The sequence below is a fragment of the Crotalus tigris genome, unplaced genomic scaffold (assembly GCF_016545835.1).
Source record: "Crotalus tigris isolate CLP2741 ecotype Arizona unplaced genomic scaffold, ASM1654583v1 scf7180000024302.2721777, whole genome shotgun sequence".
Taxonomy (NCBI): domain Eukaryota; kingdom Metazoa; phylum Chordata; class Lepidosauria; order Squamata; family Viperidae; genus Crotalus; species Crotalus tigris.
Genome location: NW_024100474.1, coordinates 1,232,643 through 1,255,379, shown reverse-complemented (window position 1 = coordinate 1,255,379; position 22,737 = coordinate 1,232,643). Strand labels below are relative to the sequence as shown.

The 22,737-nt window shown below is 36.3% G+C and overlaps 1 protein-coding gene across 10 annotated transcripts in view; it reads left to right on the top strand.

Annotated features, from left to right (window-relative positions):
• Window positions 1–22,737, top strand: part of TTBK1 (tau tubulin kinase 1) — a 132,166-nt gene that overhangs the window by 31,115 nt on the left and 78,314 nt on the right. For 6 of the 10 annotated variants that reach the window (XM_039324490.1, XM_039324489.1, XM_039324491.1 and 3 more), the window contains 6 exons: window positions 727–867; window positions 2,489–2,593; window positions 17,365–17,430; window positions 19,103–19,195; window positions 19,917–20,042; window positions 22,013–22,167. In XM_039324490.1, the coding sequence (XP_039180424.1) occupies window positions 727–867; window positions 2,489–2,593; window positions 17,365–17,430; window positions 19,103–19,195; window positions 19,917–20,042; window positions 22,013–22,167 (686 nt within the window). Of the gene's footprint in view, window positions 1–726; window positions 868–2,488; window positions 2,594–7,592; window positions 8,311–12,381; window positions 13,665–15,557; window positions 15,637–15,765; window positions 15,884–15,915; window positions 16,925–17,364; window positions 17,431–19,102; window positions 19,196–19,916; window positions 20,043–22,012; window positions 22,168–22,737 lie in introns of those variants that run through there. The other 4 variants (XM_039324486.1, XM_039324484.1, XM_039324488.1 and 1 more) reach the window with 4 other exon arrangements.

Below are 22,737 nucleotides of genomic sequence, written 5' to 3'. Positions count from 1 at the left end.
TCCTATGTTGTGATTGAGAGGGGGGTGATGACAACTTCCTCATTGGCTCAAGGGGGCGATTCGTTCAAAAAAGTTAAGAACCACTGATCTAGTTCATGCCGTTATTTTGTGGAGGACCTTTACAAATGACTATCCAACCTCTGCTGAAGACCTCTAGTGGTTGGCTGACAACTTATATAGTCAGGAAGTTCTTCCTGATGTCTAGCCTGAATCTCGATTCTTGTAATTTTCATGCATTGGTTCTGGTTCTGCACTCTAGGGCAATAGAAGAAAACCCCCCACTCCCTTCAAGTTTCATTGTTGCTATTTGTATCTCCAAAATTGCTGGTTAGGGAGTTGCCAACTGACTCTTTGGTGTCTATTTCATTTTGCAACAGATAAAAGAGAGTGAAAAATCTGACCTTTGTCTTAAACTGATTTTTAAATAAATGGAATTGTTTACCTGTCTATCTTCGGATGGACAGTCTTAATGCTCACAGTCAAAAGACATAGTTCAGTTGTTTTTCCTTAACATATTTGTTTTCCTTACAAATGGAGACCAGCATTGATTGAACAGAAGACAGAACATCCAGCTATGCCTTCAGATGATTGTTTGTCAAAATGAGCCAAGAAGAATCTATTTGACATAAACATAATTGGTCCAAGCAGAACATCATTTTTTCTTCTTCTGGTGGATTATCTGCTGATAAAATCTGGTATAGAAATCTGATAATCATTTATTTTCAGGGCCGGAATCTTGCAGACCTCAGAAGAAGCCAGCCTCGAGGAACTTTTACACTGAGCACAACTCTTCGATTAGGCAAGCAGATCTTAGAATCCATAGAAGCCATTCACTCAGTGGGATTCTTGCATCGAGATATCAAGCCTGTAAGTAGATTCTGATGGCTGACCTTCTCTACATAGTTTGCTTTTCTTATGTTTATTAAGAACAATTTTCCTTGTAGTTGGAAAACATACCTCTCAGGGGCATTGCATAAGTTTTAGAGAGGGAAGTGAATTCATGAAATGCATATAAAAGCATGACTTTATGTTTTGGGATAGGTAAGGTCTCACTTAACTAGTTCCAAGTTGCAAAGGCATTTTATCATTTCATGTTTTGTGATCACTTTTTCTATCAATAAATGAGAATATGCATATGTAAAAAAAATCAGTAACAAAAAGACATGAATAGCTACACTACAACCCTGGTTGGGGACTAAGCTATTAGTTTTAAAAAAATCAAAATATTCTTGTGAAATTGGCTGGTGCTTTTAAAGAGGATTCCCACTATGATTCCCTCTTCAACAGAGCGAATTCAAATTCAAATAAGAATTTTGGAATTATTCACTTAAATCTGGAGAAAACTGAAACAATATTTATTAGATTTATATCCATTTATTTTTGTATAACTCCAAGCAACATACAAGATGCTGCCATCTCCTGTTGTCCCCTGAGAGGTGGGTTGGACTGAGAGTGACACTGAGATTCATGATTAAGTGAGAACTAGCATTCAGTCTTCCAGTTTCTAGATTAACACATTAACCATTATACCAGGCAAGCAATATTTATACCAGTAACACTTTCTCCAGCTAACCTCTTAAATTCCTAAGTTTGTGTGTTTGTTTATTTCTTGTAGGAGTTGGATTGATATTCTTCCTTTTGCTCTAGGCGCTGTTAAAAATCCAGGGTTTTAGGGGCTGAAAGTATATCTTTACCAAGTCTGGTTTTCAAGGGTACATTTACCAAGTGATAGCGTGCCCAATTGCATACTGTATTGGTTTTCTGTCTGTTGTGACATTCTCATTACAGTCATCTCTACATCACTTTCTCATCCCTTTTGCTTTTGTTGTACTATAGCTTACCTTATATTTGAAAATAGCATATCTGGCAGGATAGCTAATATTCTAGGAGTTAGAAATAAAATACAAACTGATATTGGAAGAGAAATGGGTTAAGAATGATACTATCAGATTCAATAGATACAACATATATGGGTATAGGAAACATAAATAAATGTAAAATTATAGAATATCTGCATTGGCAAAAAGTTATGAAAAAATTTTGGCGTAATAGTTGATTACAAACTGAATATGAATTAGCAATGTGATGCAGCTGCAAAAAAATATGATTTTAGGCTGCATCTGTACAAGGATGTTCCCTATATAATTAAATCAGTTTATTCTGCTTTATTTGGGCCCCTACACATATTATATTCAGTTTGGATATTAAATTTTAAAATGGGCTCAGAGAAATTGGAACAAATTCAGAGAAGGGCAACAGATTCTACTTTCAAGTGACTAGAAACAGAGATTGAACTGAGTTTGGTATATTTAGTCTGTCAGTAACCTACTGAAACAAATACAAGAACTTTCTTTAATCACAGGCGTAACAGCAAAATGATAGATAATGGGAAATATGATAAAAATAGTAACTGCAGCAGATTTTGGATAGTGGCTTTATCACATATGAAGGGATACTGATGTATTAAAATCTTATTGTTCCTGTTTAGTCTAATTTTGCCATGGGACGCCTGCCTTCAACCTACAGGAAATGTTATATGTTAGACTTTGGTCTGGCCCGGCAGTATACCAATACTAATGGTGAAGTCCGACCTGTAAGTGATGTCTTTTCTATTTCTTTTTCTGTCATTGTAAAGATTAAAAAAAAAAAGTTATACTTTTGTGGAATCCTTGGTGTTTTCTGAACTTGTTGTTTTTTTGCAGATGTTTCATTACCTAACTATGCAACATCAACAGTGCACTGATGATGTTACCTAGTTGGTAATGAAATTATATTTTTACACTTGGTAAAAATTATATTTTTACACTTATTTATTATTTCTATTTATATGCTGCAAATCCGTGTATTTGTGCATTTATATACTGCTGTGTATTTGTGTATTTATATACTTCCAGTCTATGTACATGCCAGAGGTGCACAGAACGCTGTGTATTTATATACAACTTTCCATGCGCCTTTCCATATAGCTATGCAGGCCACATGACCATGGAAATTGCCTTCGGACAATGCTGGCCAAGAAATGGAGATGAGCATCGCACCCTAGAGTCAGACACAACTATTAGGGAAACCTTTATCTTTTATAAGACATAGAAGACCTCCAAGGTCTCTTCCAATTCTATTCTGATTGACTGATTTTTGATTGATTGATTGATTTTCAGAATAAAATATTACTTTGCACGTGTCTATGTTTGTTTATCAGTTACTTATATCAGTAGTAAATAAGGGAACACTGTAAATTGTTCATCATTTTATCCCATTAACAGCTTTTATAGAAGTTTGTTTTTCTTTTTTTAAAAAAGTACACTGCTCATGCTGAATTCATGCTCATTCCACAGAAGCAAACAATAATAATATTGTGAGTGGTAGTGGCATATATAACTGATCTTTCTTTTTCTCCTGCTGCCACCTCTAAAAATTTCCAGAGGGTTAGAAGAAAGGTTGAAGAGCAAGGTTCTAATGGTATAAGATCCTTCTATTTGATTTCAGTTTATTATAGTTCTTCTCTGCCTCTCTGCAGTGTTTCAGTATGGTTTGCAGCATAAGAATAATAAGCAGATAAAAAAGTAGGTGTCCAATCCAAGTGGTGATAATAACAACTCAAAGGTTCTTTGGAACAGCATAAGAATAATAAACAGTTAAAAAAGTAGATGCCCAATCCCAGTGATGATAATAACCCAAAGGTTCTTTGGAACAGGATTATTTTAATAGCCTGACTAAAAGGCATCAATTTGGGCAATAACTGAACCTCTTAGGAAAGGAAGCCTATTTCAAAATATTGAGATTGCAGTGGAGAAATAATGCGCTGAGATCCCTCAGATCTTTAAAAAGAAGGGGAACCTCCTCATGAGATGAATTGGTTTATCTGAATGAAAGGTTTCTGAAAATATCTAGGACATGGGGGTTCCTGGATTAAAAACACCACTTTGAATTTATCCTTTTAAAAAGTAATGCAGCAGGTACAAAACTGGTGTTTATTTATAAAATGTATTGCCAGATAGTAGGCAGGTTGCAATAATTAAACATTAAGGTATCTACAGTATGGTTAACAGTAATTAAAGTATAAAACCAAAAAAATTGTCCAATAGTTAAATGGGACATCCTAATAATAGTTATAGGCCCCTCTGAATAATTTGATTTTCAAAAATATTTAAATTAGAAAACCAAAATATTGAAGGCAGTTTTACTATCAAGGGGAAGGCTATTCCACTGAGTGGTAACCAATCCTGAAATCAGCACCTGTAAGTCTCTGAATCTTATTTTATCATGGAAATTGGTGATCATCATTATTTTCTGTGAGAGACAAGTCAGATGTGACAAGTTTGTTTGTGGAAGGAGATTGAGCAGCATTTTTGTACCAAATCTTTTAGGTTTTATAAATGGCAATCAAATGGTAACTTTGAATTATATTCAGAAGTTAATAGGGAGCCATGTAGCATCCACAGCACCTATATAGTATTTCTGATGATGATTACGGGCTAATAACTGGATGGTGCATTCTGGATTAATTGACGCTTCTAAAAAGTCTTCAAAAGTATATCCAAGTAAAATGTATTGGTCCAAACTAGTGGTGATGGAGCATGAATTATTAAGATATCCTCTTGCTCTAGGAAGGCCCATAAATGGTTACCAACCAGCTGTATCTTTCAAGTAGGGCGGTGAGTTCAGAAGAACTCCCCATTTCAGGGACCTGTTTCTATCAAAGTCAACATTAGAATAATCACAGTATCTCATTGGATAAAGTGCAACTTTACCTTGCTGGGATTCACTTTTAACCTATTTCATTCTGTCTATCTCCCAACAGCCTTCAGATTCTGCAACAAAACACTAACAGCATTTCCTATTTGATGGTGGGATGGGGTGGCAATGCAGCAGTGGGTATCATTGTGATACCCTGAATCAGTGCTGACTGTACCCATTGGCTTCATGTATTGTAGCTTTGAATGGGTAAATATTTAATATTATATCTGAGTTGCAATATTTTCTATACATATCTTTCAGGATTGAATGTAGGCATTGTAATTAATCACTGCACAAACATTGCTCCCAGTATTTGCCAAATGAAATCTCTTAGGATAAGCCCAAAGAAGAGCTGAACACTGAAGTTTCTTATTCCAGCCAGTGACCAAAGCTAGGATTAAAACTTAAGAATAAGCTTGAAAGTTTGAAAAATTAAATCCATCTTATTTACCATGTAATTGTACTTTGTGCAAGAAAAGCTCTAAAGTACCAATATAAGTATTCTCTATTTTTACTTTTTCTTCAAAATGTTTTTAAGAGAAAGATTGTGATACAGAGCCCAGTATCACATTATTCAGTATGTTAAAGATTAAAATGGAGAGCAAATCTGCAGTCAATATGTTAAAGCCATTTCATCCCTTCTTTATTTAAAAAACTTATAGCTTAAGTATGCCAAGTGACTATTTGGTATAAATATAATAGAGAACATTAACATTTAACCACAACTTAAAATTAGTTCAACAAATACATTAAACTATATCAATAAGAGAAAATACCAAAAGATAATAGTTTAAGATCCACTTAAGTTGTCAGTCTCTTTTAGACACTGGGATCCAAAATAAAAATGTGTCTTTGGGACCACTTAAGCTTGCCATGTTAATATAGAAGAATGTAATATTTCTGAAAGCTTGGTCCTGTTTATATCTTTGAGATGCATAATTAGTACTTTGAATTGTGTTCTGAAATTTAGACTGGTAGCCAGATTATGCAATATTCTTTATAGCCATCATTGTCATTGGTTTGGCTCTAACATTCTGGAAATTGATTTTTTAAAAATATTTTCTTAGGAAACTCAACATATTGTCCCAAATAAAATATAGCTATGGCATCCTAATGGGAGCAGTTGTTTAACATAGACCCTGTGTATCTCAGAGATGAACCCAGGGGAACAACCAAATAGACAATATCAGTTTCCAAGGTAAATGAAATAGAAATTGAATCTAGTTCAGGTTGAATTCCTATTATTTGAATGATCAAGACGTATTTCTTCCTTGGATTAAACTTTAGTTTGTTTCCTTCATTCCGTATACAGTATTGCTTTTTACCAAGGAGTTAAATTTGAAAAGCTTTATTAAATTCAGATAGAAAGTACATGAATCTGGATTCAATAGCACATACTAGCAGTGTGTCCCAAAACTCTAGATGCTTTATCCTTTCAGTTCTATGTATATATGAGGTAGTATAAAAGAGGCCTAAAGTGAAAAGGTTTTATAAAACTCAGCTGAAGGCCTAGGACTGGGGCGACAGTGCGCGTGCCCACGAGAGGACTCTGGGTGCTACCTGTGGCACGCATGCCATAGGTTCGCCACCATGGATCTATATCATTAACTGCATTCTTCTGTAATTATCTGGGAAAATCAGATTTCCAAAGAAACGAATGTAGTTCTACCTTTGTTATGCTAATAATAAAGGAAACAGTTAATACAGTTTGCAAGAATGTTTTGTTTTATCTGGTCAGCTCTGAAATATGGCAATGCCTTTCTAGATTTTTCTTGGGTGAAACTTCGAACAATCAAAATGGACAGACTGTGACCTGCCCAGAATGATCCAACCAATGTTCCGAGTTACCATATGTGTGTTTCTTACACAAAACAAAATACATTTTCTCAGTTTCAAACTCTTCCACATATAGGCTTTGGTACACCAAATAGGAAAGGTATGGAAAGTGTGTGTGTGTGTGTGTGGGGGGGAAGAATGGTACTATAGACACTCTCATGGCTCTCCAAAGAGAATGTGGAGATGGACATAAAGAAAGGTGTCTGCCATTTGTGGGAATGCCCCACATCTCTGGCTGCCTCTTTATTGATTTGCCTTGCTCTTTCTCTTGAGATGGGCAGAGAAACTACAGCTATTGCTTCTGCCTTTCCCAGCTAGCCAGGCTGCCAGGCTGTAGCTTCCGCAGGCAGAAGGTCCAGAATGAGATGGCAGCCACCCTTTCTCTTTTCCTCCTGTCATCTTCTCTATCTTGGTGCACAAGATGAGTTCTTAGCTACCATTGCCATGCAAGCCAACTAACTCTCCAGACATTTTGTCATCTATCCTGCCCTGATGACTTCCCTTAGCTGGGCTGAGGAAAGACACACTCAGGAAAAAGTGTATGTGGCCTTTGTGCTTATGATCTCTGTCTGCTTGACCATCCTCTCTCACAGAAAGCCTCTTGGCTTTATGGGAAAATGTGGAAACCAAACACTGAGGATGAGTGGATGTGCCTTGTTAGGTGTTGCAGGAGAGATGTCATGGGTGGATTGAGTGTAGCTGGAACTTGTCAGACTCCACTCCTATTTATGTTCAAACGTCAAAAACATTGAACCTTCCCTCTAATTTGCTAGTAACCCTCTAAGGGCTTGTAAGCCGTAGTTGAGAAGGCCTGAGTTGCAGAAAAGGAGGTTCTGATTGAACACTAGAAAAGCTTCCAAACTGTAAGAACAGTTTGATAGTGAAAGCAGTTACCGTATTTTCCGGCGTATAAGACGACTCTGCTATAAAACGACCCCCGACTTCGGAGACGATTTGCATGGTTAGAAAGTTGTCTTATACGCCGGAAAATACGGTATTTTCCAGCGTATAACACGACTTGGTGTATAAGACGACCCCCGACTCCGGAGAAGATTTGCATGGTTTAGAAAGTCGTCTTATACACCGGAAAATACAGTACTTAAAATACCATATGCAGTGACACACATTGACTCAGATTGACATTGATACTGGGCTCATCTATCTTGATAGTGTGATGCTCCTCCCAGTTTAATAAACCTCCTTGCTAAAATTATTTGTTTTTCTGGAAAGCATTTCTAAAATGATGAAAAATATGCAGCATTTTATCATGAGGAGTCTCTTTTGTTTTCATGAATTGAAAACGTACTATAGTACTTTGCATGCTGCTATTCTGCTGACTCAGCTCAAGATTATTGATTACAGCTATTTTCTCATGAATCAGACTGCATTGCAGCGATTTGCAATACTTGGCTTAAGGATATTGCATATATGTGTAAATATGATTTGGTTTCTGGATTTGACTGAAACAGAATGTGACAAAAGATCTGGTAAGCTTTGTCTAAATCAGAAATTTGAAGAAGAAGAAAAACACAGCAAAATCCTATTTATAACGTGACCAGTTTTTAAATAGAGCATCCAAATCCTAAAATGAACATTGTTACTGATTCTGATATTTCCTAATATTGGTACAAATATTTATTGGTCATCATTATCACTGTAAGACGTAACAGTACTATGGTGGTAATTAATCATTGTCTCTGTATTTAAAGGCATTTCACATCATGATTCCACAACCAAGTAAGATTTCCAATTCCATTTCAGTTTTACTTGGTTCTCAGAAGCTTTGTTAAATTTTGCTCTAAACCAGTGGTTCTCAACCTTTTTAATGCCGCGACCCCCAACCGGTCATAAGTCGAGGACTACTCAACCGGTTGTAAGTCGAGGACTACTCAACTGGTGCAGCACCATTTGCAGAATGGGACTTTTGGCAGGCTCAGCAGAGCAGAGACAGCCTGGACAATTCCTATTGGCTTTTGAAAGCCAATAGGATTAGACTCTATTCAAGAGAGTCTATTCTATTGGCTTTCAAAAGCTAATAGAATAAAAGGGAATAGCACAGCTAAGGAAAAGGGGGAAAAATGGCGGACTGCGTTGTTTGGCGACCCCCATGAAATGGTCGTTAAACCCCAAATGGGGTCCCGACCCACAGGTTGAGAACCACTGCTCTAAACAGAGCACAAAAACTTGCCTGTTAATGGGGGTGAGTGGGTGGAAACCATCACTGTATCTCTCCTGTGTTTTGTTTGTAATTATCCTGTTATGTTTGAGCTTATGAAATACCAAAGGCTTTATTTCCAGAAGATACTAACTTTGTTATTGAACCCATTCACTTTTCAAGAAAACAATGATAACAAAATAGATCCGTATTTTATTATTTTATCTTATCTTATTATTTTATTTTATTCCCCATTTCAGAAAGCTATCTTGTTCCTAGTGTAAACAATTCTTGGTTAATTTAAAATAGTCTATTAAATACTGGCTTCCAGTTAGTATTTCTTTTAAAAACAAAATCTTAATATTTAACATCTTAGCGCACAATACACATAATTGGTACAATTCACTCACCCTTCACAATTTATAATCTCTTGAAAGATTATTACTAAAATAATGGTGATAAACAGTGCTATGGAGTTTTATATTCATGAAAATGAGCTAACCCTGATCCAAAAAAATATTCCATTTGGATATGGCCCATATGGAAATGGCATTGTTGTGATCTGATCAAATGTACATTCTCATATCCAGAACAGATTCTAAAGAAATGTATTATAAATTGGCAACAGAACCATAGTATACCTAAAACCTATTTATTACTTTTTATTAATAGTATTTATAATCCAAACCATTAGGGAAGGATTCTGAGTGATGTACAACAAGCAAACAAATCTAAAACCAATAAACACTATATAAAAAGAAAATCCATTAGTTAAATACCTATGATAAATGCCCTCAGATTAACTGGGACTGAATACTCATTTAGATAATTTTATATATTATAAAATATTAAGAGGGCAAAGACTGCATGTAACTTGGGATGGAGGGAGTTGCAAAAATTTGGACTAACTTGGAAGAGGACTGTCATTTGCTCTACTCCCCATATTTTCTTGTGGGAAGTATTCTCAGCAGCCCCACTTTGGATGAGCTAGATTAAGTTCTGGCAAGATATTAATCTTTTATCTTCTGGTGCTGCGACATAAAGGGCTTTAAAGATGACAGTCGATTCTTTGAACTAAATCCAGAAGCCTGTGCAGTACCTATAAAATGCACTGATGAGGTTGGGGCTTCCAGTTTTGACGTTACAGTGGAGCAGATGCAGAAAGACGGGGCTCCGTCTTTTGTGTTCTATTTTGCTCCGCTGGGGACCCTGGATAAGGTCAAAAGTCACCCCGTAGAGGCGATAAGCAAGGAGGGGACCCTCAATTGCGGGAGGGCAGGGACCCTTCCATTTGATCTGAAGAAACCCTCCAAACCGGCGGGGGAATGTAGCCAGTCAGAAGCTGCTGACAACGGAAGACAACAAGCACTAAGAAGCAACCTTATAGCAACGTGGATGAAACTGGGTGAGACTCTATCCTCTCTTTAAGACTTTAAGACCTCTTCCTGGAAAAAACTGCCAAAGCACCTTCCCCGATGAGGGAAGGGGAATTTCCGCCCCATTCCCTCAGGAAAAGAAAAGCAGCTAATTAATTACTTGGAAGAAACAGAGAAAATTACAAGATTAATTTGGAATTAATATACATTTATGGCTTTAAATTTGGGGACTAAAAGTGCTTTAGAGACTTCTTTTTAAAAAGAGATTTGAAAAGCCTACATCAGGAGTGTCAAATTGCCGGCTTGTGGGCCGGACGCGTCATGATGAAACCACACCCACCCCATTGCTGACAATGGGGAAAAAGTTCCAATACGTCATACGACGTCACGTGACATCACAAGTTTGAGATGTTTGGCTTACATTATAAATTGAGATTTAAAAAGCTGGGAAACAGCATTGATGACATCTAGATGTGAATTACGGCACTACAATTTGTTATGTCTAAAGGAAACTTGGTTTGAAGCCCAGATTTAGATAAGGCTATTGCTCACCTTGGAAGCTTTCACTTTTGAAGATTGCAGCTGGGAAAAGGGAAAAATACAATAACTTTTGGGCTGCTTATTGATGTGACAGAGACGATGAACTATTTTGAAACTGGCTTGCCTGAACTACGAATATAAATATTATCTGACTTTAAGAGCTGTGTTGTGGAACTATTTTCCTGCAGGAGAAATACACTTCATTGCTTGAGATGATGGAATATTTTGGATTACAAATCTTTGATTGATGAACAATTTTTATTATAAAGACCACTTACAAAAAATGAAATGGATGTCCCATACTCAACTTGAAATGATAAAAAACCATCTTTAACACCTATTCTCAAAGGTTTCAGTTTGATATACTACCAAGAAAATATGGATGAATATCAGAAAGAAATTCTTTCCATGCTAAAATCAATACAAGAGACTATTGCTTTAGCTCAGTGGTTCTCAACCTTTCTAATGCCGTGACCCCATAATACAGTTCCCCATGTTGTGGTGACCCCCAAGTGGGTGTGGCCACCAATAAGAGGGAGTAGGACAGCTAGGGAAAAGGGAAAAAAATTGCCGGATAGCGTGGTTTGGTGACCCCCATGAAATGGTCATTTGACCCCAAATGGGGTCCCGACCCACAGGTTGAGAACCACTGCTTTAGCTCATGATGAGACTAGAAATAACACAAAGGAGATAAAAGAACAATTTTCTACTCTAAATTTACAAACTCAGAATATAACTACAAAGAAGGAACTAGTAACCCAGAAAATAGAAGGAAAACTAGAGGAAGCAGATCCAAAGATGAAGGACCTAAAGACAGATTCAGACAACTGAAGAACTAGAAGATGGAGCAATAATATTGGAAATGGAAAAGACATCTTACCAATCAAGAATTCAAGGAAAAGGAAGAAGAACTGATTGAATGGAAGATAGAGCTGTTAGGAGAACTGTAGGGAATTGGCGGAGGGAGGCTGTTTAATGACTATCAATGGGTTCGTTCTTCCAAAAATACTTTAACCAAATGGTCTTTCCTATTCCAAATAATATACACAAAAACAGAGGAAAAATTACTTGATGATTCAAATGCATTGACTGGGAAAGTTAGTTGGCAAAGAAAGAAAGCTAGAGTAAGACTGAAGAAAATAGAGGTTTTGATCCATTAGATGGGATATTATATTATTAACTAGATGTTTGAATATGGTGGAGAATAGATAATTGCTAGAAATAGAAGTACTATTATAACTAGAAAGATAAGATTTTTAACTAGAATATTAGATTTTGGTATAAAGGAAACAGGAAAAGACCAAGAAGTTTGAATAAGGGAAGCTTTTGGTTACCCAAATATAACTTATTTTAAAATTATAAACAATAGAGACATTTTGAACACTGATGGGAAATTAAAAATTAAAAAAAAGCGAAAACAGGATACTGACTGGACATTAAGTGCAAATGCAATTAAGATATGTTTTGGTTAGAAAAGTAATCTAAAACTGATATTATTGATATTATGAGAAAAATGTAACAAAGATGTTGATATTCAGTTGTATATTTACTAATAACAATAAGAATTGTATTTACCTAGTGTGGGAAAACAGGTACTACCGGAAGAAGAGAGGAAACATTTGATGGTACAATGTTGGATCTAGATTGAAGAAGTTAATATATACCACTGAATTATTAACGGACCCAGACAACACATTGTCTATGAAGTACTTGATTGTAAAAATAGAAAATTAATAAAATATTTATAAAAAAATACACTGATGAGGTTGTTCCAGATGCAATTTCTGAGTTGTCTCCAAAGACAGTTTCATGTAAAGCCCACTGCAGTAGTCCAGTAAGTAGCGATTAGTGCATGAATTACTAATATAAGGTATGCCAGTTCAAGTAAGGTTGTAATATGTTCTCAGCATGCTAGCTAAGAACATAGCCTAGCCAGGATTTCCTTGGCTGTTTGAGCAGGAACTGGAAGATCAGGAGGATCCTATTTACAGACCTCCTCTTTCAGTAGTAGGATAGGGAAGAGGGATTTAATCTAAGCTTGTTTTGCTCCATCAAGATCCTCACAGATTCCAGATATGGGTTCAAGACTTACATGGGATCTCTGGTCCAGACTATGTACTGGTGACATTTCACCCTGAAACATTTGATGATTTCTCCCAGTGGTTTCATTTAAATGTTAAATAACAAAAAAGGAAAACACTAAACCCTATGGTTCTCTGCACTGGAACTCAAGTGGTTTTTCCCCAGGACCACTGACCAGAATCATCCACTCAGGTGTGAACAAATCCATATTAGAACAGTGTTAATAATTCCAATGCATGTAACAGTCCAAAATGATATCATGTTTGATAATATTGAATACCACCAAGAAGAGCCAAGGGAGCACATTCCCCTCATCTAGATCTCCGTGAAGGTCATCTACCAGATGACTAGTGCCATTTCTGTCTCATAACTGGGATTGAATACAGACTGAAAAGGATCCAAATAATCTGTTTTTGTAGGATCTTCTATAGCTGATTCCCATCACTTTCTCAACAACCTTCTACAGATGGGAGGTTGGAGACCAAATAAGGATTATGAAACATAGCTGGATCCAAGAACTACTACTTCCTTCAAAGCAAATGGCGTTACCCATCTCCCTTAAATTGCATAGATTGCCTTCCAGATCCAATGCTTCATGCCTCAATTTGTCATCTAATGCAGTCAGTGGGGACATGAGACAAATGTACAATTGGCAGTATTCAAATCATGGCGATCCCTATCTGTTTGCATAGGTCCTACATACTCAAATATATCCCAAATTACAACACAAGATAACCCTAACCCTTCTCTGTAATAACCATCAGCTTTACCCATTTCCTATTCAATCTACAATGTATATGAATGGTTTTATGAATTTATCCACTATTCTTGCAGGTGTTTCTCCCTTGCATCTTCCTATAAAAGTGTCCAAGTAATTCTTGGCGGGAATCTTCAGACCACTTAAGTGCAGAGAATTTCATTGCTTTTATCATCACAGTGTAAGTTCAGAGAGGAGGTCTAGCAATGGTCACTTGCATATAGTTCGGTTTTCTGCCTTCATTGCTCTAGGCATATTTTCAAATATCCCCCCCTCCCGCCCCCCAAGGTTCCTCAGTAAACTAAGAACTCAACTTGAAATTGATAACAGGAACCAGGTCTCACTGGAGTAGTCTCGGTGCTTTGGCTGCCTCCATGTTTCACAGCTCAATCAACAAGATGGACCTACCCTAATACACATAATTTTGTCAAAACATCTGTCCAGCTGTGTTCCACATTCTGCAGTAGCTGTTGCAAAGTTTCCTCCTCTTGCTTATATAGATGTACATATATATAAAGTACGTATACTTTATATGGAATATCGTTTCCATCTGCCTAAAATACATGTGAAAGGCCAGAATTGCTGAATAAACCTTTGTTGGAGTAAGAGTGTATTGTAATTTCTCTTTGGCTGGCACATATACTTTTCCTTTATCAGGAAGCATGGCTATTTCTGGAAAAAGTGAGATCCAATAATCCACAGATTATAAAAACTATCCAAAGAGTCTTCAAAAAAGAAAAATAAAAGCTACTTGCTACGAAATAGAAACAGAAGCTATCTTTAGTAAATAAGTCCTTTGAGATAAAGAATAGTATGATCCTTAAGGATTCAAATGATATCTATCCCTAGAGCAAACAATAAAGAAGATCTACCTGAGATATTGTGCCAATTAATCTTGCCTTGTGTCAACATAGAGCATAGGGACCAAAAGGCTGTTGAAATTGACTACAGGATACTGACTACAGTCCTTTTGCTAAAGACTGGATCATTCCTTAGAACTAGAATCTAAAACTCAAATTGTCAGGGGTCCATCTGAGGAATAGTTCATTGGCTCAAGGGTTAAAACACTGAAGTCTTTGATACAAAAGTCTCTAGTGAATCAAAAATGGAGAATATCATGATATGCCATTAAAATGTATTAAAATAAAAAAAAGGTTTACTGCAAAACAGCAAAGTTTCTTGCAAAACAGTTGTTTCACCATTTATTTCTCAGTGATTTTATTAATTAGGTCACCAGTATTTGGTTTCTTGCTGGGTTGATAGGTAATATTTTTTCAGGATCATATTGAAGATGATAAGTGAAAATAATTCCATGAAGAACTGTCCAAATCCCTGCTTTTCTCTTACTTCTTTCTCTTTCCTGAAGAAAGTTTTTTTTTCTTCTGCCCTTTTTCTCAAGAGATTTTGCTTGCCTGCTTATTGCTTTCTGTTTTTCCCACTTCTTGCAAAGATGTGAAAAACTCAAGATAGGTTAGCCAGATGTGCTCTTCTGCCCTTCAGCTACTTTCTCCCTTCTCTGGGCAGTTCCAGCATCTGTTTGTTGCCAAATCCCATCTTCCCATTGCTCCTGCCCAAACAGCCTGGCATTGCTTTGGAAGCAGCTTTTGTCATGAAGCGTGAGAGTGGATAGGATTCCCAGAGAACAATCAAATTTGGCATGAGAAGGTTTGTGGTGCTGACTATGTGGCCCAGTTGATCAGGCACTGCTGTTGTTCTTCCTGTTACTCAGCCTGAGCACTTACATGCCACTCAAGGAACTAGCCTTGCTGGGCAGTGTCCTTAGTACCTACAAAATATTGTGGGAGGTCATAGAAAATGACTTGAAGGTCCTGCATCTGCCTATAGGCTGTAAATTTGAGACCACTGCTCTAAAATCCAAGCCATAATGCACTACTGTGGATAGGATATCTAGAGCACGATGAGCTTTAGCTAACTCAAGCAAGAGATACAAGGCACCTCTTTAGGGGAAGAGATAATAATGTTGATCCAATTTTTATATTTGTTTCTGTTTTGTTTTCCTCCATTTTGCATTTTTATTGTCATGGTTTTCTTTGGGTTTCTCTTTGTTTTACAGTTCTTTTGGGCTCGTTTTTTGAGACTGTTTGATGCGTTGGCTTCCCATCTGCTGCTTATAACCATCTCAACCATAAGTTGTGAGTGAGCCATCATAATGCTTCTTATTATTTTTTTTGTGTTTGTTTTAATAATGAATATAATTCTGAGTTTTTTCCATTTATTTTGTTTCCATGAAATAATTTTTGCTCTCAATATTTTATGCATAGGCCAGGAGCTTTCTGGATTCTGAATTTATGAGAGTTTGGCCCTTGTAGGACTGCAGTGAGTCATATGGTGTTGAAGGAAGTTCCTTTGGGCCTTAAGAACAACGTCTATTTAACATTTGTACGTAATTACTGTGCAAAAAGACAAAGATGTCAAATCCTGTTTACACACATGAAAATATATTTCCTTTAGAAATACAAAATATGTATCCAAAATTGCAACTATTCAGTTATGAAATCCTAACAATAAGAGAAAGTGACAGTTCTGTGAAGTTTTGTTTTAGCATATGCTCAGGAGACCAAAATACTTGTTTAAGCCAGTACAACTGTGACATTTATTTTTTTTATTTATCATAACTTTTAAAAATATATTTTCCCAAATATACTGAAGAACATCTATCCTATTTAATAATTTGTTCCCAAAAGTAGAGTATGTAACAATGGTGATTTATGTTTATGTGACTGAAGTTTATGTGACTAAACTCATAGTTAGAGGTTAAGTAAGCAATGGCTCTCTTCTAGTATCACTGTTTCATGTAAATTCTGAAAATCAGACTTCAATTATTAAATAATTGAAGATAGATTATATCCAAAGTTATACAACTACATTGTTATCTGCACAACAGAATACCTATCCTTACTCTCTGCATTGTACCACCTTCCTGTATTTGGCCTCCTAATTCTTGGAGCATTTTTGAGGAGTTGGAGGGAGCAAAAGGAAATTCACCAAGGGTGCCTGTTGTGCTGATAGATGACTGCTGATCTATACTATGTGGAATCAACAAAAAACATTAGTACAGCTGGGACCCAACTGCTGCTCTTTGTTGGTTTTTCATAGATAATTTTTTCAGCACAATAAAAAAACAAAATTATTGACACTGAAATTATGCTCAGCTATGAATCATAATCAGTCCTGGTTTCTTTCTTAAACAATGTATATGTACAATACTCTGTATACAAACACACATGCTTACGCATGCACGCACATACACACATACAGATTTGTTTCTGATAGTTTTCACATGTGATTTTTTTTCAAGTGTACTTTAAAATATATAGGGGTATTCCTGAACTTTTTATTTCCCGGCACCAAAGTGATTCTGTCCGTGTGAATTAAGATGGAGCAGTAGAAAGAAACTGAGTTAGCAACTGAAGCACTTTGGTAAGAAAGATGAGGTTGTTAACCCTCTACTGTATAGCCAACTGAATCTATTTTTGACTTTAACTTGCTCTTAAGTTTCTGAAGCCAGTGGTTTTTGTACTGTTTTATATCGGAAAAAAACACTTTGCTGCTCTGCTTTGTCCATTGAGGTATATAGTGTTTTCTGTGAAGATCTTACCTTTTTAAGATTTTTTTTTTAAAAAATTGATAATTAAATTTATCTTAAAGGGATGTTTTCCAGTTGGAAGTGTTATTGTTTCTAAAAGATTTGTTCAAAAATCAATTTTAATCCATAACTAAAATGTCTTAACTTGACCATGAGTTCATCTTAATATTTGTCATCAAAATGGTTTGTGGACCTAAGCAACAAAGAAAAGATGGACAGCTTTGCATACTTTCACATTAAAAAAATTAAATTTAATGTTTCTTCTTTCCATTAGCCTCGTAATGTTGCTGGCTTCCGGGGAACAGTTCGGTATGCATCAGTGAATGCACATAAAAATAGAGTAAGTTTTATCCCAGTGTATATGGAAGGGGTAAAGTGAGAGAGATCAAAGGATCAAAGGAAAAGTGTTTGTTTTGCTGTTGAATGTGGTGTTAGGAGTGTCACACACAGTACATACTGAAACTTGGTGTGACTCAGGTACAGTTGAATAGATTATGCATGTTGTATTATAGTGCACATATACATTTTATTTATTTATTTTACAATACTCTACTATGCATGGGGTGAGTGGGTGGGTGGGATATTTAGCAAGATTATGCTAGATGTTTGGAGTAGATAGGTGGAATCATATTTTGTAAGGTGGTCCCTGACTGTCCAGTCTCTTCTTAAGACCCTCCAATGTTAGAGTACCCACAACTTCTGAAGGCAAGCTGTTGATTTGCATTCATCTTGCCCATCTGCCTGAAGGAGCAAGGAGAGACATGGATCTAATTCCTAGGTAGCGGAATTCATATTATAGAGGCCCTTATCCACTGCTTCAGATTCTCCAGGCTTAAAAGAATCCTGGATTGAAACAGAAAATGCTGCTCTTCTTAACTCATATGATGAGCTGTTAATGATTGAGACATTCTAATAAATTCTCTGCCGTTACAAAGATCTAGAGTGCTGATGGTCTGCAATATTAGATTCCATTACCGTGAATATTAGAATTTATATGCATGAAGCTGTGTTTATTAATATTTTTCCCAGCACTGCAGTTTGCCAACTGCCTTACATTGCATTACTAGTGGCTTGGCTGTTCAAATATGAAATTGTGACATTGTAATCTAAACAAAAAGTATACTGTGAAGCTTCTTTCCTACTGAACGTGAATTGCATGAAGCTGATGGATTTCATAGCTGTTCTTCTGCTGAGCTTTGAACTTTGAGCAATTATTCTGGAAGAGATGTGAGAATTTTTAGGATGGTCTGCCCATAGAAGCTAACAGGGCTAGAAGGCTTTTGGAATTTTTTCTGGCTAGTATGAGCAGCGGCCTTGTTGAAATGTGGCTTATGTTGTGATAGATTTGCTCTAAACTGCCTGTTTATTGTGCAAAGCTCATTCAGTCACTTAACAATTAAATAAGTCAGGATATAACTAGAATATAACATGGAGTCTTGCAAATAGCCTTCAGTACAAAGAAAGTTAAAAGATAATCTCCTTCAGTGTAGCAGCTTGAGTGTTTAGGCATATTTCAGGATACTATTTAGAATAACAGCAAAATCAAGCCAGTTCCAGTACAGTGGGACATACACTAGGCTACAATGCAGAATGTCTAATGGGAAAAAAAGAGGACTTGTCTTCATGAAATCTATAAATTTCAACTTTGAATTTCTTCCAACTTTAGTCTTGTTTAATGTCTCTTTTGGCATTACAAAATAGTAGGCGTGTTCTCTTTTGACCTTTGTAGTTAAAACACATCATGATGTGCAGCATGCATCATAGAGTTCCATTACTGATGTGGAGGAATTTCTCAACAGACAAGACAATGCAGAAAACTGCACTGAAATTAGAATATATGGAAGTTACTGCTTTTGATTTTTAATTCTGGTTACATGAACAATTTACTATATGTATATGCTGCATATACAACTGATATTTTTGTAATGGCTCCTGGGTAGCAATAGTGTCCTGCTGTTGTAGACAGTGTTGGCAGCTACAATATTTTTAAATTAGTTTTTGTTTTATTGCAGGAAATGGGCCGACATGATGATCTATGGTCCCTTTTTTACATGCTGGTAGAGTTTGCAGTTGGTCAGCTTCCATGGCGCAAGATTAAAGATAAGGTAGAAAATATAGTCAGCAACAATACAATATCTTCCTTTTCAAAATGAATAATAAAGCAATAAAAAACCCTGGTGGATTCTATAAAGGCCCATGGAATGTCCACAGCAGTACATTAGAACATTTTTGTGATTGTGTATGACAGCAGTCAAAGTTTCAGTGTTCAGAAACAATTTTGTTTTTGATACTTGAATTATATATAATCACCACAATTAATAGATATTAATATCTTAACTTGAACCCATTTACTGTCTTGTTTTGTTTGCCAATGATATTTATTATATGTATTACCGTATATGCCGGCGTATAAGGCGACTTCCGCGAGCGCTAAAATCGGCGCCAAAGACGGGGGTCGTCTTATACGCCGGAAATACTGGTAGTTTCCGACGTATAAGATGACGTTCTAGGAATGCGGCTCGGCGACAAAGACGGGGGTCATCTTATACGCCGGGTCACCTTGTACGCTGGCATATACGGTATATGATGGAATCCGAAATTTTCCAGAGGACTTTTCTGGAGAGCTTTTAGAGTATAATGCCAGATATTTTATTTAATTTTTAATGTATTTATCTTATATATTATATTACTATATTTATTATTTTTTGTGAGCCACCAAGACCCTGTTTATGATTACAGCAGGGTATACATACATACATACATATATACATACATACATACATGCATGCATGCATGCAAACAAATAAATGCATTTTATCTCTCTAGGAACAAGTTGGTATGATTAAGGAGAAATATGAACATCGAATGCTGCTAAAACATATGCCTTCTGAGTTCCACCTTTTTCTGGATCACATTGCAAATCTGGATTATTTCACCAAACCAGATTATCAGGTAAAATCCTGTTTTTATTACTATCTTGAAACAATTAGAAGACAATAATTTCAATTTCCCACGTTAAACTGATTTAATAAGAATCAGTAGTTTTCAGTTTACATTGCAGGACTTCCCCTCAGTGAGCAGACAGGTGTCTAAAGGTGAAGATTATCCTAGTCCCAAATTGTTGGGAGTTTTGTAAGTCATGGCCAAATTTTTCAATAAGGCTCAGTAATAATTGGGAGTTAGTTCAGTTGCTTCAACAAATGTACAACATATGCACGGACAGCAATTTACTCAGCAACCTGGTAACATTATTCTGCACCAGCTGCAACTTCTAGAGCATGGCAAAAATACCCTGCATATACTAATGAATACATAACCAGGGTGTAGATACTAATACTACTACTACTAATCCCTGCAGAAAGGAACAAAATTACTCTAACATAATGCCCCCAACTCACAAAGACCATCTAGAAAAGTATCATGGACAACCCTATCAAAGCCACTGAGAACTCAAGTAGTGTCAGGAGAGCTGTACTTCCCCTTACTCTTCCCATATCCCACTTTGAATTACACTGACAATGCTGTCTGCACTGATTCTTTTGTTACCCTGCTTGTCTGCAAACGGGCAGAGGATTACTATTGCTTTATGATTAGTTTATTTTTTTGCTGCTGTTTTTATTATAAACCACTTCAATGCTTTTGCATGGGAAGTGACATATGATTATATTAAACAATATAAAAAACACTTAGATAGCTGCTGAAAGAAAATTGCACAGATTGATTATAAATAATGGCGTGGCACTATAGCAACAATGGTGCATTGGACTATCTGCAAGAAATACAATTTTCCTGCATTTGTGATCCCACCAACAAGAACTGGACAAAGTAATAGAAAATGAAGCTAAAGTGCTCTGGGACTTAGAATTCAAACTTGCCACATTACCTTAGGCTTAACAGTTGCTGATAAAAGAGACAAAAAAAGTCTCTTTTTTGCAGTACCTGGAGACAGAAGAGAAGAGAAAGAAATGGAGAAAATCACAAAATACAAAGGACTGCAAATAGAAGTAGAATAAGTGTGGCCAAAGGAAGCAAAGTAGTACCAATAGTAATAGACACTTTGGGTGCAATTCCACAACATCTTGGCATCACATTGGCATCACCATCAGTCAATTGCAAAACGAAGCTTTAGTAGGAACAGCTTACATCATACAATGATAACTTTAACACCATCAAACATTTGCCTATCCCAGATCTTTGGGAAGGACTTAATAGGTAGATAAAAAGGCCAAATCCAATCTAAACATTTGACTGACTATGTGAACAACCATAATAATAAAAACTTACAAGCAGATCTTTCAGTTGTATCCTGATTGCCTTAATTAGGGTTATTTGTAATCAGTGGATAATCCCATAATGATATTAATCTGTTTTTAGCTATCTGTTTTAGTATATCACATGAATAAAAAACCCCAAATTTTCTTAGGAAATTCTTTTAAGGAGGAGCACTAATTTTGCAGTAAGGGAATATAGAAGACTTCTAAAACACATCCAGTTAAGAAAGCTACGTTTGGGAAATACTTTGCCTATTCTGGAGAGCTTCAGCTGATCTAGTTGACAGGTGTTCATGACTTTTATTTAACCTTATGGGGACACTCTAAAAATAATGATGCAGTTATGAAATAAACTAAATTTTGTTTCATTCATATTCAGTGAAAATATAGTTAAGGTGCTTACTCTTCAGTCAAGTATGTAATGATTTTTGATTTCTACTTAATCAAAAATTAGACTCGGAACAGGTATTTTTTTTTGAAAGCTTAGAGGATGCATCCAATGATTTGGGGGTTACTTCTGGCTCTAGGGCCTCAAGTTGTGAATCTGTGAAATAGACCATTCTCTATCTCATATAAAGTGACTTCCTATATTCTTATTTCTGATTGTGGATAAACATTTGAACTTTAGTATTCTAACTTGTTTTTGTCTAGCTGATCATGACTGTGTTTGAAAATAGCATGAAGGAAAGAGGAATTACTGAGAATGAGGCCTTTGACTGGGAGAAAGCTGGTACAGATATTTTATTATCTACAAGTACATCCACCCCACCTCAGCAGAACACAAGGCAAACTGCAGCCATGTTTGGGTGAGTGGCAGACCACATATATCCAATATCGCAGAATCTCACTAGAGGCTCTTTTGGTGTGCTGACAAATTATTTTATATACAGTCAGTGTTTGTAGTTACAGATGTTTCCCCAAAACAGGTATGCTAATATTAATGCTATATGTGAGCATGACATGTTGACTATAAGTGATTACCTTTGAGTTGATTGACTCCAAAGATGTCCTAATATTTATGGATAGAACTTTTTGGAAATCCAAAGAACTTTTATCTAGTTTATGTTTGGGTTCATGGGCAGTGGGTGGGGAATGCAGAAATGCAGTTTCTCCAGTGTGTCCTTCATCCTTCTAGAGTGGAGAGAGCTAAAGGAAGGCCAGGAAAATATCACCTTCACTAACCCTTCATGACCTCTTGTCATGAACAGGAATAAAAGACAGAACTCTTCTCATAGGATCTGACTCTACTTGTATCATAAATGTGCTGCTTCTGATCACTCTCTAATTTTTAAATCTTGGGAAATTCTCTGAGATTGTGAATATTTCCCATTTGAGTGGATCTGGTGAAGACAACTAGAAAGAAATAAACTGCCAAT